General features: G+C 39.3%; 1 protein-coding gene and 1 long non-coding RNA gene across 2 annotated transcripts in view; one reads left to right on the forward strand and one right to left on the reverse strand.

Annotated features, from left to right (window-relative positions):
- Positions 1-419: 419 nt before the first annotated feature.
- rnf219 (ring finger protein 219) lies at positions 420-7,442 on the reverse strand. Its single transcript, XM_005799762.3, has 6 exons — positions 7,309-7,442; positions 6,985-7,120; positions 4,105-4,196; positions 2,917-3,138; positions 2,729-2,817; positions 420-2,175 (listed from the first exon to the last, which is right to left on the reverse strand). The coding sequence occupies exons 1-6, from the start codon at positions 7,393-7,395 to the stop codon at positions 801-803; spliced, it is 2,001 nt and encodes a 666-aa protein (XP_005799819.2). The 5' UTR covers positions 7,396-7,442; the 3' UTR covers positions 420-800.
- LOC111608429 overlaps positions 1,304-18,389 on the forward strand; it is a 41,831-nt gene continuing 24,745 nt past the window's right edge. The window contains exons 1-3 of the long non-coding RNA XR_002752652.1: positions 1,304-1,391; positions 14,575-14,721; positions 15,231-15,547. This is a non-coding gene — a long non-coding RNA (uncharacterized LOC111608429). The remainder of the gene's footprint in view (positions 1,392-14,574; positions 14,722-15,230; positions 15,548-18,389) is intronic.

Here is an 18,389-nt window from a genome sequence, read left to right on the forward strand (position 1 = left end):
TTGCACGGTCTTTATCTAAATTAATTAATCCCAATGAATTAACACTTCATTAATTCAAACCACAATGGTTATCCAATTAAAATTTCATGCAGTGATTAGAGGTATGTGAAATATACACGGCACCGTTAAATTTGCATAATAAATAAGGCGGCTCGCTGCTGCTGCGTGTGAGGTCTCTAATGTGTGTCCTTACAGGGTTTTGTCGACATGAACAGGCTGTGCCGTTTCCATTTTTAATAGCAATGTATTAATAATTGTGACAGCTTAAGGTATTTTAAGTCATATGCGGTAAAAAAAAAAAAAAATGCTGGAAGGTCACTACAAATCAGAGGACAATCACTGTTGACAGGAGCCACACCAGATGCTCAAGGCAGCAGAAATTCAGAGACATACACAGTTTTCATACATTTTTTGCTTTGCATTACTTCTTTATTTCCTAACACACAATTATTTTCTGTAGCATTTCAGTGTTTCAAGATAATCTTTTTTTTTTGTTATTAAACAATGATCTCAGTTGGTTAATAGCGGAAAACTACACACAAGTAGGCTGCAAATAAGTCTGATAAAAGTCCCAGCACAAAACAAGACACTTCTGTACACAACTGTTGGAGTTAGTGGTATGTTACGAGCTAAAAAGATGCTTTATGTTAACTGAGTTGCTAAGATACCTACAACCCCACTTTACAAAAAGTACCTCAATGTTGTTCTAGTTTAATTCATTTACCACTACACAACAAAAACGTTCACAAATTACATCCAAAGGATGTAATGCGGTTTTGAAAATTTTGTTTTCAATGCCATTACATGAGCTTTGAAAGTTTGGTGGGACTGCTTGTGTTGAAGGGACTGTGTGACTTTCTCTTTCCTGGCTGGCAACCGTTCAGTGCACTTCTGTCTCTTGTTGTGTTCACAGGCTTACTACTAGTGCAGCCAGAGGAGAATGAAGGGTTCACATGATCCTGATCCTGGGTTTCTGGACTGAGGGAGTCAGAGGGAGCAGTCTTAATCTCATCCAGAGGATCAAACAACAAGTCAAACGACATTTCTTCGGTCAGGGAAGGCCCTGCATGCTCTGCGGAGCCAGAAACGTGGGCACCATCTATCCCATCCGACACCTGAGCAGCAAAGCTTTCCTTGTCAGAGCCTGTTGGAGCAACGCTGATATTCAAATCACTATCCTTGTTAGTGTCTGAACACTGGTTCTTATTCTCCTCTGGAATCGCAGGTTTGCCGTTCTTGTCGGCCAAGGCGTCAGGGCAGGTTTGCTGCTCTGAGACAAGAGTGTTATCCAAGTCTATGTGAGGGGAGGAAGCCAAGAAGAACTGGGATCCCCGGCTACTGGAGCTTTCGCCATCGTGCATCATGGAGTCCAACTCTGATATTTTGTCCAGGTAAGCTGCATCCATTGATGCCTCACTGGAGATTTGTAAACTATCAGGCTCCTCTCTGATAAGAGTAGCAGATGTACCTCCCTTTGCTAGGTTTTCTTTACTTGAACCTGGGTGTGACATGTCCCGCAAACTTGATTGCTGCCAGGAGTCCCAGAAGACAGATTTGGAGGATTCCGTTTCCGTTTGATATAAGCCTTTAGGAAACTTTTCCAGGCTGTTGATTTTTTTCTCCAAGGCTGCGCTAGTCTTCCCATGGCTAGCATATTCTTCAAAATCGAGCCTTCTCAGATGAGAGACAGGTTTAAATGCAACTTTCTTCTCATGGATGCCAGGGCTTCTCAAGGTCAGTGAGCGGAAAGCAGAGGAAGGAGTGGTGGGCAAGAAGTCAGAGGAAATGCTTTCAGATTCCTCGTTCTTCTGCTCTCCAGGCACATTTCTGTGAAACTCTTTGTGATCTGCTGACGGCAGGAACACCAAACTGTGATTCCGTGAAAATGTTCGACACTCCGCTTCCGGGTTGCTGCAGATGGACCTTCTCTCGTTGTCGCTCAAGCTTCTCATCATCATATTGATCTTTTGTTGCTGTAGGAGAACATCAGTTGCGCCTTTGTTAGTCCCAAGAGCTTCTTGTGTCTCAAGCTGTCTGTTCTCAGACTTCCTGACACGAGATTCCAGGTCCTCGATGTATTGGTCGCTGCGATCAAGAGCGCGTTTCAGGTGATCGACATCGCGCTCATACTGCTGAATCTTAGCTTCCAGGGCTGCCACAGTGTAGCGGCCAAACCTAAGAACAGATCAGTTTGTCATGAAATGACAACAAACAAGTAAAATGACAATTACCTGAATCATAACCTGTCTTAATTAGTCTTTGTTTATTCAAAACACACATTTTCTACAATCTAGCAACTATGAAACAAGCATAATAGATATGCATAAGTAAAATTTAAACAACATCTTGAAATAAAAAGAATATGACTGCGTACAGGCCATCTTTTTCAAACTTAAAGTAAACCTGATCTCACTTAAAGGCCAGACGTATTTGTTTTTATTGATGAAACTGTCTAACGCTCATGTTTGTTGACAGAAACTTAATCCAATACTCTGCCTACCGTTTTGTAAATCAGGGTTGAGGTTTATAAAATATTTCAAGTAGAAGAAAACAAAAGATTGCATATGAACATAACATTGCATATTTCAGGCAAACAGGAAATTTCCTCAAATTGAAACTCATTAATTTAATGACAGAAGAAAACTTTTGAAAACGGGGAGGGGGGAAAGTCATGGTATCAGAAAAAATTAACAAATTTGATGGTAAGAAACACCAAAACATTACTTACTTCTGAGGAGATCTGCTTGCCACCTCTGCTTTCAGTCTCATATTCTCTTGCACAAGGTCAACATTTTGAGATCGCAAAGTCTTATTTGCCTAAGAAACACATTAATAAATGTATTTGTCGGCATCAAAAAAGTTCAGCAAAATCAACATTAACTGTACAATAAAACACATTCTGGACATACAGATTACCTCTCTCATCTTGTCCATATCATGTTTTATCTTATCACAAACATCTGTAGCAGCTTGGAGTTTGTTTTTCCATTCCTCCACCAAAAAAAGCGAAACTCTCTTGTCATCTGGCTGCTCTGTGTTGAGGTTGCACGGGAGCAAAGCAGTCTTAAGTTGGTCTTCCAGACTTTGATTTTTTGATTTTAGCTCCTCGTTTTCTCTGATGAGTCCATCAATCTCTTCCTGTCAAAAAGAGATTTTATGCATCTGAAAGCAGGACTTCGATTGTTGACATCTAAACCATATCAAGGATTTCTAAAGCTAAAAAAAAAAAAACATGTTGTGGCAAAAATAACCAAACATGGAAAAGGTCTAGATCGTCTTAATGGAGTATTTTTTTGTTGATTTGGATGAATGCTTCGGTTCAAGTTATACTAAAAATTTAGCTAAATGAAAAAGTTTAGTCAGTTAGTTTGGAAATGATTAACATTTTATCCAACTTGACTCCAACCAAGCTGATTAAATGCATGACTCTGCCACCACCACCACAATCTGCAGATCTTTCAGCCTGATACGTTCACCACTCATATGTTGTCAGATTGGTGAAGGCCAGCTTTAATGTGACAAGTCAATGTTGTAGAACACATTTTGTTTTCTTCTCTTGAGTGACACCTTTGCACCTAAGCACAATCATTTAAATCTTACGTAAGCTCTATAAATGGCTCTATCTAGAATATGCAAACAGATGAGAAATGCTTGAAGAAAAGCTGAAGCTTATGTTAGGTTCAGATTCATTATAAAATGATACAACATAGCTATTAAAGGTTGTTTATATTTTTCCCATCAATGTTTTCAATGGAAAACAATTTAGTTCTTTGACAAATGCAACACAAAAAAGGTGTCCATTACCTTTCTATACATTCCATGTTCAATTATTTTGAGTGGTGAGTGTGTTTAGATTTGAGGAAGTGGACAGGAAATGACATGCTCAGCAAAGGACATCTTTAAGTATCTACAACAACTAAAACGTTTTATGAATATCTGAGTTATTACTTTAATGTCGGTTCTCTACAACCATCTCACTTTATGAGTATCTGCTCCACAATACTCCACTTAAAAAAAACCCAGCAGTAATCCTATATATGGCACTCTTTTCAATATCTTCACCGATACTAAAATAAAACCTAAAAGGAATCTATATTTGACAACCTCATACTCTCGTAGAAGCAGTTCTCCTCTGGTTTTCCTCAGACATTTCCTCATAGAGGGGCTCTCGCTGTAATCGCCATCATTTGTCCCTCCTGTGGGGAGGAAAAAACAGAGTGCAGTAAAAGACGAGCAGTGATATTAAAGAATTAAAATATCAGCTTCCAGCATTTCCCGGAAGAATTTCTACCAGAGTTTAACTAGAAACTCCACACCTCTATTTGACAAACACAACTTTCAAACAGGCTTCTCAGCATTGCCATGTTGGAAATTTCCTCCTCACAGCTGAGTAATAGATCTTATTTCAATATGGGGTCAACTCAAAGCTTTTGATCAGTCCTTAATAGCACATAGCTAAATATAGTCCACTTTAAACTTTTAATTTTCAGCTCTAAAGTACTGTTTTCACAAGCAACAGGAACAACTCTAATAATCGTATAGATATCACAACTGATTTCTGTAAATAAGGCCTGGATTCTAACGAGCACAAAGCAGAGGCAGACACAGCCATAAACACGGACTTATGGCTGGATATTTATGTGTTGTTTGAGGACAAAAACTCTTATACACTCTTCCTTCATAGATGTAATAGTTATTTGACTTCTACAATCAAAAATGGCAAGGCTGGTGGTTAAGCAGGAAATGAACTTTGTTTTTCCTCCAACTCAAAAAGTTAACACATACTGTAGCTGGTGATGTCTTAAATAACTGTTTTTTTATTGCTAATCTTGAGGGTAAGCACAATCAAACAAGGTTTTCTTTCAGGTAAAATTTAGGGATGCACCAATATAAAAATTTGAGACAAATATTGATATCTAATATCGCTGTTATTGCCAATAATCAATATTTATCAATATATGCTATCCTTCCGATGCCTTAAAAAAAGTAATCTCACAATCCTGCACTGCATCAGTCACATGACCAAACAAACACCACATGACCAACACTAACCCCTTTCCCTTAAGATATAAAGGGCAAGAATATGGAAATAAATATTGGTGGTTATATCGGTCCGTTTTATTAATCAGACCAATATTTAGATGTTGAAGCCTGTTTAGGTAATGGACAGTGTCAGAAAAGCACAGCTTTGAGTTTAGTCCATCTCAAGCTTTAAGTTGCAGTGGCGCATGTAATGATGTTCCGTAAAGCACCAGGGTCGGTCGATGCTGAACTTTATTTTATTTCTCATACTGGTTTGCAACTAAAAAGCCAGGAAGCAAACACCACTGAGGATTCTCACTGAGTCTGGAAAACCAGGTTTGGTAACTACAGAGGAGTAGAACAGAGTTTGGAAAATATTTGTAGTTTCAGACATTTTCAGCCAAGCCCGTTGTCTAAGCTGGTATCAGTTTGCTTGACTAAACTTCCAACCTTTCTTTATGATTTGAGGAGGTTCTATATTTGATCCCCAGCTAACCTCGAGCAGTATTACCCTGAACACAGGCGCCCCCCCAGGGCTGTGTGCTCAGTCCTCTGCTCTTCACCCTGCTGACACATGACTGCACAACAACCCACACCTCCAACCATATAGTAAAGTTTGCAGACGACACAACTCTTGTGGGCCTCATCACCAAGGGCGATGAAACCCACTACAGGGAGGAGGTCCATCTTTTGACCAAGTGGTGCAGCAACAACAACCTCTTGCTAAATGTCAGCAAAACCAAGGAGATTGTTATGGACTTCAGGAAGGGCCATATCGAACACCCACCACTGACCGTAGATGGCGCTGCAGTAGAGAGAGTAGGCAGCACAAAATTCCTTGGGGTGCACATCTGTGAAGACCTCTCCTGGACCACCAACACCACATCACTTGTGAAGAAGGCCCAACAACGCCTCTACTTCCTGCGCAAGCTCAAGAAGGCAAGTGCTTCACCACCCATCTTGACCACTTTCTACAGAGGCACCATAGAAAGCACCCTGACTAGCTGCATCACAGTGTGGGGCGGAAGCTGCACAGAACAGAACAGAAAAGCCCTGCAGCGCATTGTGAAAACAGCCTCCAAAATCATTGGTGCCCCACTCCCCGCCCTGCAAGACCTGTACACCACCCGACTCACCCAGAAAGCGGTCACGATTGTGGGAGATGTAAATCATCCTGCCCACAAACTGTTCAGTGTCCTGCCCTCCGGGAAAAGATATAGAAGCCTCTGCTCCCACACCATCAGACTCTCCAACAGTTTCATCCATCAGGCTGTGAGGATGCTGAATTCCCTCCCCTCAGCATCAAAGCGGCCAAGAAGATGAAGAAGAAGAAACCCAGAACCTTGCACAACTGCCCTTCCTCCTAACATAGAGGGCAAATTCGGCATTTAAACTCTGCACGTCTGCCACTTTTTTTATCTGTATATCTCCATATACTTATATATAAACATATACATTCTCAGTTGTAAAACTTTTTACGCTATATGTCTAGTTATTGTACATCTATTTATTAATTGTTTAGGATAATTTTAGTTAGACTGTGTCTTTTATTGCAGGCTCAATGTTAGTAACGCCCTGTCTTGTATCACTGTGGGATAGTGAGAAACGTCATTTCCATTCCCTTGTATGTCTGGACATGTAAGAGGAATTGACAATAAAGCTGATTGATTGATTGATTGATTAATGTCTGACTATCACTAAAACAATGAATCCGAGGTAAACTTATGTATTTATAACGTAGAACATGCGTAAAAGGGCCCGAGCACTCTTTAAATTTGCCTGCAAAATTGTGAAACTCCTACAAAAGCTGTGCAGGAATCCTATGGACCATCTATGACTCTCCTAATCTAGTTGTTTATGGAAAAAAACTGTCTTATAGACACAGTTTTTGAATATGCGCTCATGTTTGGTTAGGCATCGCATTCGTCTTGGTTTGTGTCAGTGTTCCGTGAAGCCACGCACCGATTATTTCCCTGCACGGGTTCTCGGCTGTGATGGGCACTCTGCAGGTGGGACACTGGCTGGCTTTCTTTAACCACATCTCCATGCAGCACGAGCAGAACACGTGGTGATTGGCGCAGACGACGGGCTGCTTGACCTGCAGAAGCAAACCTGAGTGAGTTATATCTAGAGTAGGCCTGGCAAAGATTATGAGAAACATATTGACTTTGCAAATGACGGCGTCGCAAAGCTGAACTGGTTTGTTACTAAGAAACCGTCTGTTCCGCGTGAACGTAGTTCTATCAAACAGATGGTGAAGTTTGTTAAAAGCGTAACGCTGTTTACCTTTCCGAGACATATCTGACAGGAAATTGGCAGAGTTAGAGAGAGGGTCGATGTCTGGTAGATATGAGCCATATTTCCAGAGAACATAGCACAGAGAAGAAGGGACTTCCTTTGAGGCGGTACAAAGTTTCAAATTAGGGAAGCCACTGTTCCGCCCGCCGACTCTGAAAACTACGGAAAGCGTCAACGGCCTAAAAGGAATCTGCAAACATGTGTATTTGAAAATCTTATGTGGATATAGGGTGATTTAAACTGGATGTGGTGTTTAAAAACAAATAAAAATGTCAAGATTAGTAAGACAGTTTTTCACCGCTAGCAGAAGTCCAACTTGTATAAAGGGTTTGTGTTAGAGTAGCCTATGGGAATTGCGGCTTGTTTCGGAGATCCGAATAATGTGGCTCATCTCACCAGCCAGATCTCGCTGTCATCTCCTAAAGGATTCTGCGCTTAGCTCCACCTTAAGGTTTTATGATTAAACCAAATTGTCATATTTAGTGTGTATTTGTGTATAAGGCTGATGCATGGAACAGACTACTTCTCAAACTAATCAACAAAATAAATGTTTTTTAACAACAAATAATAACTAGTTTAAAAAGTGAAACTCAAATAGATTAACTACTGTGCTCTATAAACATCTGTTCATGTCCATTTATATTATATTTTGCACCCTAATGCAGTCTGTCAAAAGATATTAATACTACATGAATAATTTTTTTATATTTAAATACACGTAATATTGTAGCCTATGCAATCATAAAAAAAGAACTGACTTGTCAGTTCAGTCTTTGGCACACCCTACTAGGTGGATAAACCACAAAGGGAGCTGACTGTTCACAAAGTGCTGTGTGCAAGGATATTGGAAAGTTGAGTGAAAGAGATAGACTTAATAACTACAGACTGAATAGGATTTGAAACAACCTCCATTACGAGTAATGGAGATGCACAAATTGGACCGTGACTAGAGTCAGTGCTCCAAGGCCCACCACTCACAGACGTATCCAAGATATGGGCTACAACTAGACTGGGCGTTGCCTTCCTGTGCAATTCCACTTGATTGAAATATCATTTACAGCACAGTCTGGGCTTTCTCCTATTTGCTTGGATTCCTCTGTTAGACTTTCTACTTTCTGCTTAGTGAACATAAGAAGTTGTGCATCTTCTAAAGTTTTTCTGACTTTGAACTTATACATTAAAAGTCAGAAAAAACTGAACTTGCACTTTCCTCCTAAGAACATCAGAGCTTCCTAATCTATCTTCCTCAAAATTGAATAGTTATGCCAACTATTTAAAACTGAATATGGATTATGTGCTAAAATTTTGACTGTGTTGTTTTCATAGGTGATTTTGTTCATATCAATCATGGGTTAATATATCGCAGCTTAATTTGTTTGATCTTAGCTGGTATACTTGATTCCTGAACTAATATTTTTGCCATTATTTCAACTTCATTCAAGCGATATTGCCAGTATATATGTTGTCTGGAGCTCTTAATTTTATTTCTAAACATTTAAATTACGTTCTTGATGGGATATTTTATGTCAATTGTAACAGTATGCCTTTTATTTCAATAGAAGGAAATTTAAAAATATACCTCTTTGTCTTTATTCTATCGATAGCTGTGTACAATGGTTATTTTTACAGATTTTAACATTGTCTGTAGTTTTACATCCCACTATCCACAAATGAAAGTAAATAGCTTTTCGCTTCCCTTGTTCCAGCTGACATATTCCCTTTGTAGTCTAACTTGTCATTTATAGTATTTCTGTGCTACTTGGTGTTGAGTAATATAATAGGTTTATTTAATCTCATGTTTGACACGTAGTTGATGAGAGCCAGGAGACTAAATTAGCAGTAGCTGTAAATCTAAGAGGAGGCTTACCAACACAGTGGGCTAACAAGCCATAACAAGAGAGCTGTAATATAATTTAATACTTCTGTGTGTATATCAAGGTGGGGGAAAAAAGCATAATCAATAGGCTTAGTGCTATAAATACAGAAAGATATTGAATATTGAAGCTTAAAATACCAGGAGCTTTTATATATTATGCATTCGCTGATGAGTAATAACTTTCTCAGCGATAAATAAGCTGAGAGCTTGATAGTAATCAGACTGCACGTGTTGGTAATGTGTTATTCTTGCTATAACATCTGATGGTCTTTATTTAACACTAGATTAAATAATACAAAATATTATGTTACTTTATGCTTTGCCCATGCATGTCAGTATTATCCATTAAAAAACCATGACGATCTGTACTTGTGGGCTCTGTTTTATTAATTTTATTGTTCCACTTCAGTTGAGATATAAAAGGTGCTGAACTTGGAAGGGAAAAAGTTTGTTCTTGAAGTTATAATGCACTCACTGCTCAGTATAAATAGGACTGTGAATGCACATAGAAACTACAAAATCTGCTGGTGAAAAAGTCAGTTGATGAACTTAATAAAACTGCTGAACTCACCATAAATATGTCACAGAGACATGCTAAACAATGGGATTTGCTTGTCATGGGATACACAGAAAACACCTTAGAGTACATGCAAGAGTTTAGTGTATAGAAAATAAATAAATTAGCAGATTTCCATCATCATATAATTATTCTCTTTGTCTTATCTCATAAGCCAGTAAATCTTTCTTATGAGTCTTTCAGACTTTTGGTTGAAAGACAAAAGTCATTCAGATATATAAATATAATTTATAGAAAAAATATTTTTTAAATGTGTAATTTGGTTTGTAGTCATTGTATTTTGAAAAAAAAAGAAACAATATAACACAGACCAACATCTAACTTGATATGTCTTGTATCATTTAATATTTTAAAGTCCCACCATATAAAAACTACCATATATTTCTTCGCATGTCATTGTCTCAGATGAAAATGATTGAATTTATGAATATCTATTCAGAGTGGCCTAATATTAGCATAAATTCCACTAAAAATATTTCAAATTACATCAGTACCAGAGTTTAACCCTGTAGGGCCATTACTCATGCCTGAGGTTACACGTCCTGCGCTTCGTCGTATCTAAAACCAGGACATCTTCTCGGGATCTAATATGATTACAATCGACTGTGTGCAAAATAACCCTGTACACTGATTCCAGATTAAAAACACCACCAGTACTTGTTGGACTGTTTTCAATGGTTTATTAAATGGATCATAAGCCAGCACTTGTTCCTACTCATATTTCATATCCCCAGTGGTTTTATGCAATGCTCTTCAGAGTAAACGTCCATGATGAATAAGGTTAGATAAATTAGAGAATATTGAAATTTCACTGCAATTTATTTGGCATTATTCTGTGTCACTGCTCGCTGTTTGCTTATAATGAGGCAATATCAATGTATACAGACCTTTGAAACACCATGAAAGACAGTTTTCAAATATTTTTAGTCCCTATGTCTCATAAACTAAAATAAGCCATGTGAATGTCTGCCTTCATTTCACTACTGCAAATGACTTCAGAAAGCACCTAAAATACATGATGCCATCAGAAAAAAAGCTTTCCAGTTTACTCCAGTAAACCAACAGATGCCACCTGAACTGGTAAATGAATTTATTCCGATGGTATGCCAGGGGGAAAAAAACAACTTTTGGCTGAAATAAGTCAAATAAGCATCGTTCTGCTGAGATTGCATTGCTTTGCAACAGGCCAGTCATTAATTGGAGACAGTCAATTAATCACAGCTGGTACAGATGGCTGCATCTATTGATCTTGTCCCAGTGCTTATTTTTCATCCCTAAATGACACCGATTGCCAGATTTGACCAGCATGTGTAATGGACAGTAAAGAACCAATGACCCGAGTGTCAGTCTTGTCGCTGGTCAGGATCTCGGCACCCTCCCCCTTCAAATAGCATCTTTACCATTTAGCTTGGAAAGGTTTAGATTGCCCTTAGAGCACAGCAGCGAAACTGTGCGCTCTTGTGCTCAGATGACCTTTTCTGTTTAAGGCTTAATCTCTGACAAATGCTTGCTTTAATTAGCCTGATACCCCCTGCTTGGACCACCATCCTGCACAGCCTCTCTCTCTCTCTCCTACATACACACAGCCCCCACCTGCCTCTGTGTGTCTGGCACTCTGAAAATCCTGCACAGTTTCAATTTTGGGTATTTTTCAGATTTGCAGACACAAGCATCAGCTGACATCTAAGGAAAGTAATGTTACAAACAAGTTGTTGTCATGCCCAATAAGAATACATCCTTGTTGAAGTTTGATATTTGCTAAATCATTTCCAAAGTCGTTGCACCTTAAATGTCACATAAGTCTGTACAATTCAACTGGGAAAAAAAATATCTGTCTGAGGGAAATAAAATAAATAAATGAATTAAATAATGATAATAAAAATCTAAATAAAATGCTTTAAAAATTGTTTCCATAAGTGTGCACATCTTAATCTAGTATTTTGTTTATCCACCTTTTGACTTAATTTAACTCCACCTTGCCTTGCTCAGCTCTCTACAGGTGAATCCACGTTATTTTCTACAAGATTTAGTTCTGAACTTTGACGTGGCCATTCCCAAACTTTAGTTGTCTTCTGATTGTGACATATTTTTGTTGCATTAGGTGCATATTCAGCCTTTATTTCATGTTAAAATACCTTTAATCATAAGCTTCGTAGCAGACACCTGCAGCAAAGGTTTTGAGTCAAAACTGAGAGGTCTTAAGAGTTATTAATGATTTCATCCACCTTGATAATAAATTTAGTTCTCTCTGAGAGAAAATAAGCCAGGATCATGATGCTGCAACCAGCATATATTAGATATGGTGATGGTAATTGCAGGCATGCTTAGTGTAAGAAGACCACGTTTAGTTTCATCATAATTCCACAAGGTTTTAGTATATTTTAGTCAGGCCTGAATATTTTATTTGGAAGAAAAGGCTTCTGTCTTTTATTCTGCGATTATTATTTCCAATTATTATTTCCAATTATTATTTCAGTGTTACCGTCAGGCTCTTGGCAACTTCATGACCAGTTTCTAGTTTCAACAATTTTGGGGAAATGTCCTGTTTTTACCATGTCACTGTTGTTCTTTTCTCTCAACTGACATCCTTATACAGCTGTTGGAAACAAATGAACAAACTTTAGAAAAATCCTGCTGAAGCTGACCTTTATTTCAGGTAAATCAGACTGTAATTGTGGTGTATACCATAGAACACTGAATGCTGAAATAAAATCAGGAAGTTGTTCAACGAGCAATTAGTGTAAGGGTGTGTTTATTTACTGTACCATTTTTCAAAGCTATGATTTCTACCTAAAGGATTTGTTTTCACTGAAGGTGTTAAAAGTTTGGAGATAATTTATCTTTCTGGAGCCTTTTAAGGCTCCCGAAATATTGCATGGGTGTGCATATTTAACCCAGACACTGCAAACTGTTTGAAACAACATGAAATAGAGTTAAATCAAATTGGGGCTGAATTCAGTTGATTGATATACTGTAGCTGAGAAATGTAATATTGAGAATATTACACAAAATTATAAATTGGAAGGTTTAGGGTAACATGTAATAGTAAATTCAGAGACCGTTGTGAATGTGTTCTTTGGTATCATTTCAAGAAGGGCCTAATGGCTTAAAGTAAAAAATATTAAGTTGGAAATAATGTTTACTGAAATGATGTTATAATTACAATCATCCTGGCCATCATGTTGTTTCGATGCTTAAATTCAATCTTTTCAAAGGCTCCTGCTTCACCCCCATCCTGCAGCAGATCTTGCATTTTTCTTCGCTGCAGAATAGCAAACAGAAGTAAAAGAGATGCATGGCTACAAATCCCTGTTTTATTGGAAAGGAGCCTAATTATTAGGATGTAAGTCAAGCCGTGACTTGAGGGGCCGACTCCTCCTTGCTTTATATTTATCCCCTCCTCTGCAGCTACAGCAGCATTGCCACCATCACCACCAGCAGAGCGTGGCGCTTTTATTACATCGCCCACAGGCAGGTTCAGCCCTGTCACATTCACACACAGACTCGCGCGCGCGCACACACACACGGACGCGCACGCTCACACAAATTCACAAAGCCTGCAGGACCGGCAGCCAGTCGAGTCCCCTCCACAGCAGTTAGCAGAGTTACCCCACGTCCCAGTGCTGCCACACACGGACCCTTGGGACAGCAGAGGGAGGGAGTGGGTATTATGGTAATACTAGAGCCTGCTGCTCCCTTCCCCTTTCCTGCAGCACAGCTGGGAAGGACCATCATTACAAGTATTGTAGCAATCTGTTTAAGAGAGACACATTGGAGGGTTTGGGTGACAGAGAGAGGATGAGTGCTGCATACATAGATCACATAAAAATGATTAAAATGTGTGTGAGGGGACTTGGAACAAAATGCAAAACTTGTTATGAACACCTTATATCAAATCTACTGTCAAAATGGCCTGTTGTAAATCTCTATTTTCCCCTTTTTTACTTTTTTATTTTATTAAAGGTTTCTCGAGCTGGTCATATCTCAAGACCGGGGGCCTGTGGCACATAAGGAATAAATAGGACATAAAGTACTTGAATCTCTAATGCCTCATATAGCTTTACGAAGCTATATTGTAGTGTGTCACGAGCTGGAAATCCATTAGAAAAAGACAAATTGCACAGCCTTACAGTTATGCCAAAGCCCTGCTTTTTTTGGTCAAATGAGCCCAATTTTGTGCAAAAAAAAAAATCTTTAACTCGGTAATTTTGTCACAAATTAAGTGAAAAAAAAATACCTACAGAGAGCTTTTCAGATATTGATGACTTACGACGGAAAACTTCACTGAGCTCACAGCAGTGCTTCGGTGCTGTTGTAAATTTACACGTTGCCTCAGATTGATCCTGATGCATCAACAAATTCTCCGACAGTATTTAGGTGTGGGATTAGACCTTCGGCAGGATTGTCAATCTCTCACTGTCAGATTACGCCGCTCGTAACCATCCATCTGCGTGTCGCGTTTCAGGGCAAATGAGAAGACTGTGAGTCAGAATCTTCCTCACTCTCAATCATCGTCACAGCCATTTTTAGGAAACAGGGATATCCATTACATCGCCTTTTCCCCTCCTCCTCCTCCTCCTTGGTGTTCTATTTTCAGATCAGCTTTAAACAGAAAGTTCAACTGATAAAGCACGCACAGAGGTGAAGGGCTATTTAATATTCTGAGGATGAACTATTAAAAATGCATATTATCTCATTATTCTTGCTGCTAGATAAATGGAAACTATATGTGCTAGACAGAAAATTGATCTGCTTTCTTCTTCTTCTTCTTTTTGTTCTTCTTCTTCTTGTGACCTAACAGGGAGCACTTGAAGAGGGGAGAAGGGTGGGTGGAGAGTGGTCTTTTTGAAAACTGCATCGATGCACTAATGCACTGAAATCTGAGCTCTTATTGGATCTGAAGGGCAGCCTGAGACAGCCATCCTCCAGCATCTACCCCTGTTTAAAGGTGAGGATTAAAGGCGAGTGTATAACTGGTGGTCTATTAGAGGTTTATGTGAACTTGCATTTAAAGTATGTTTTCTTTATTTTTTATTGTAAAAATATCCACTCTCAGGGTCGGTGAAATATTGTTCAACAGAGACTTTTGTCACCCGTCCCCCCAGCTGCCCTGCCACAGTCACACTCACCCGCTCCAGGAGGCCTTATTAATTATTTGTACCCACTTGACTTCATATTGTGCTTCCAGTGGCTTGGTCAAAGATTATAATTACCACATCCCTGTTTGTATCATTTTCCATCTCCTGTGCTTTTAGTGCAGTATTACTCCTCTTGTCCCTCACTCCCTCTCTTCCTCCCTCTCTCCCCGTATACACAAGACCAAAAGTGCAGGCACATCATTTATTGATAAGACAAAAAGAATGTAATGAAATTATCAATGTTCTTGAATTAATTATGAACATGATTAAGAAAGCTAAAATCTCAGGAGCCAGTCTCTCATTACCCATTCACTCTTAGGGATTGCTTTCATTCAGAGAAGGAGAGGCGAAAAAGCCTTCCAGCAGAGCCCAGTCCGGCTCAGCTCGTCTCCCCGTGTGCCCGTCTGCCTCGTCTCTGCTGAGGCCAGCTGACCGGTCCCTTCGGGCTGACCGGCCAACAGGCAGACCGGCGGCTCTCCTGTACCAGCGCCGGTGGACCGTGATGCAGGCGGGAGCAGCCGACTGCCTAGTGGCCTCTGACATTTGCTGTGGAAAAGAGGGGATGCGCTCAGCCCTCTTGTTCTGCTGCGATGGAGCTTCAGGGTCCTGACCTGCCTGTGAAAGGAAACAGTCAAGGTAAGTGAGACTTGTCACTTTTAGACAGACCTGAGTTGCTTAGGTTTTAGAAAACTACTGTACAGTTTTCAACTTCTCAAAAATACTTGGAATTTTGTGTTTCAGAGAATTGTTGCTGTCGATTTATGTGTTTTGTTTACTAATAAAAAATATTATTAATAATATATAATAGTTAATAATATTTTCTACCACCATATAAAATTCTTAAGACGAATGATTTACTGATTTCCTACATATATGTGGAGATAGTGTGTGACACTACAAAACAAATTTAAAAAGCATATATATATACATATATATATATACTGTATATATATATATATACTAGAATTGTGCCTATTTTGTTCAAAATTATTTTCTCCTAAGAGAGTAGAATGGGAATTTACACAAACATCTTGAGTCAGTTTTGAATTAACTTGAGAACCGAAAAGAAAAAAAAAAAAAAAAAAAATTATTTTCAGCTGCCCACATTGTAAATTTGTAAATGTTACTGCTAATTTGACAATTTTGCATCGCTCTTTTATTCGTTCTATTCCTCTATAAATGAATTACTGATTTCAGGGACTATTCATTTATATTCAGTGAGTGTGGCAGAAATGTTCTGTCAGAGCAGCGAGTCTTGGCTTCAGTCTAGCGCTTCCTTCTCTCAGTCACATGGAAGAGCGTGTTGGACAATACTCCCAAAAGTATCCAGAGTTTGAAAGAAAGTCACCGTCTCTTTTCTGTTCATACCTTCACTGCTGAGAACTCTCTGGCTTTCTCGACACGTACACGCTCTCAAACACATGCCTGAATGCAAACAAAGATAAGTAGACACAGACAGATGAATCTGTGTGTCATTTCACCTCCTGGTGAAAGAAGAACGTACTCTTGCTCACACTCACAGAAGGACATGCTAGAGATTGTTCATTTTTACATATAATCAACCGCTTTACCTTGCTAATTTGCCATAAAGTTTCTCATCTTTTTTTTGGTAAAAACCTCTCTCTTATTCATAATTTTAAAGTACACCGTTTTTTCCGTCTTCATTATGATTTCCTTATTTCTCCCTCAGTATCTAGGAAAGAAAAGCTCTACAATAAAGTGAGAGAAATCTCAGGGGTTAATGGCAATCCTCCTTGTCCTAGAGATTGATCCAAGTATTGGATCGCACATAAAGCTGCAGTTACTGGATATTACCCTCCTGCTATCGGCCTGCAGTGATGGCCTGGATAAGAAGTGCTTACCAAAGAGGATGCTCCTTCAGGGCAGATACGGTTTCCCAGCCCTCTGGGAACAACAACCACATGCCTGCTGCTTGCTCAGGAACTTTCTAAGCTCATCGAGTAAATCCAGGGGCCTTATCAAGTTACTGGCCTACTGAACTGCTCAAAAAATGTTTATACCTCTTTAGATTTTGAACTGCAAAGGGGAAGGGGCAGCAATTAAACAGCCCCTGTGTCTCACAGATAAGCGTACTGATCGTTTGGCTCAGGTTTTATGTCAGGTGAAATGGATGGATCTCAGATTCAGTCCTGGTGACAATGCAGGTTTATAGCATATAATGTTGCTGACTTTAGAAAAGTTTACTTTTCATTTCAACACATTATTGTTATTGCTTTAAAAGCTTTAAAGAGGCATGCTTCATGACGCTGTGCTCAAACCAGCCTCCTCTGTATTCCCTATAGTCGGTTTTTCCACAAAATGTAGCAGGGATTAGCTGAATCCAGATCTTTGCCAAGCTGGGCAGATCCACACATGAGCATCTGCTGCATGTCTCTCTGTAGTATTACCCATGAAGCACCTGGCTCATGCCACACAGCAGCTACTAGAGCCCAGATGGCAGCTAAGCAGGCTAATTATTTCAACACAAAACTCTGGTGTCCCACACCGGCACTGTGGAGCCACTTTGGCACACTTGCCTTTTCTGTGCCTACTTCTGCTGGAGAGGAACTCTGCCATGAAACTATAAAGATGTCAAGCGGGTAATCGTGGACAGGGACAGGCCTCAGTGCAGTACTTGACATCCAGATGTATATTTGGCTGTTGGTGAACCCCCTTTAGAGCTATGGAGACATGCACATGATGATGGTCTGTTGTTTTGTCCCATTGCTCATTGGTACAAAACTGACAAACAGATTTGACATTAACTCACACTGGAAAAAATCCCATTTAGATCCATTTGGTTTTATGTATGTTTGTAACCATGACTCTTTTCTTTTACTATTTAACTGGGACTTTATGCTGTTAAGGAGTGCATAACCGTGGTGTGGAGGAGAAAAAAACTTCTTTTTTTTTTTCAAACGTTTAAGCAAATTCTGATCTGAAAAGTGTGGTGTGTGCTTGTATTTACTCCCCCTGAGGGAAACATGTATAGCTCTAAGTCATTTGGGGCATGCTTCTACCAGATTAGCACATCTAGAGATCAAAATGTTTGCTTATTCTTTGTGCAAGCTGGCTCAAATTCAAAGGAAGAGCATCTGTGAAAATATGTTTGAAGCCTTGCCATGAAATTGAATTTAGACTTAAGCTTTGACTAGGCCATTTTAATCCATGCTTTCATCTAAACTATTTTAATTTACCATTGTCAGCAAATTTAGAGTACAATCTCTAACATGGTTTCTTCTTTGATTGTCCTGCATTTAATGGCATCTGTCTTCCTGTGAACTCTAACCAGCTTCCATTTCCCTACAAAAACGAATCCGTTTCCACACATGATACCACTAACACCACTGCGCTTTACCATAGGGATAGTGTGCTCAGAGTGAAGTACAGTTAAGGTATTATACTACAGGTAACGTTTTCATGAGGTCAAAAAGTTTTACTGTGGTCTCATATTGCCAGAACACCAGAGTGGCTCTGA

Source organism: Xiphophorus maculatus, chromosome 4 (genome assembly GCF_002775205.1).
Source record: "Xiphophorus maculatus strain JP 163 A chromosome 4, X_maculatus-5.0-male, whole genome shotgun sequence".
Classification (NCBI taxonomy): Eukaryota; Metazoa; Chordata; class Actinopteri; order Cyprinodontiformes; family Poeciliidae; genus Xiphophorus; species Xiphophorus maculatus.

What these genes read in the sequence shown, in the direction of transcription:
- rnf219 (XM_005799762.3), bottom strand. Translation starts at nt 7,395, where the DNA reads ATGTTCTCTGGAAATATGGCTCATATCTACCAGACATCGACCCTCTCT. An exon ending in CCCGTGCAGGGAAATAATCG is followed by an intron (nt 4,197 to 6,984) that starts GTGCGTGGCTTC and finishes TCCTCCCCACAG; the next exon opens with GAGGGACAAATGATGGCGAT. An exon ending in ATATGGACAAGATGAGAGAG is followed by an intron (nt 2,818 to 2,916) that starts GTAATCTGTATG and finishes TGTGTTTCTTAG; the next exon opens with GCAAATAAGACTTTGCGATC.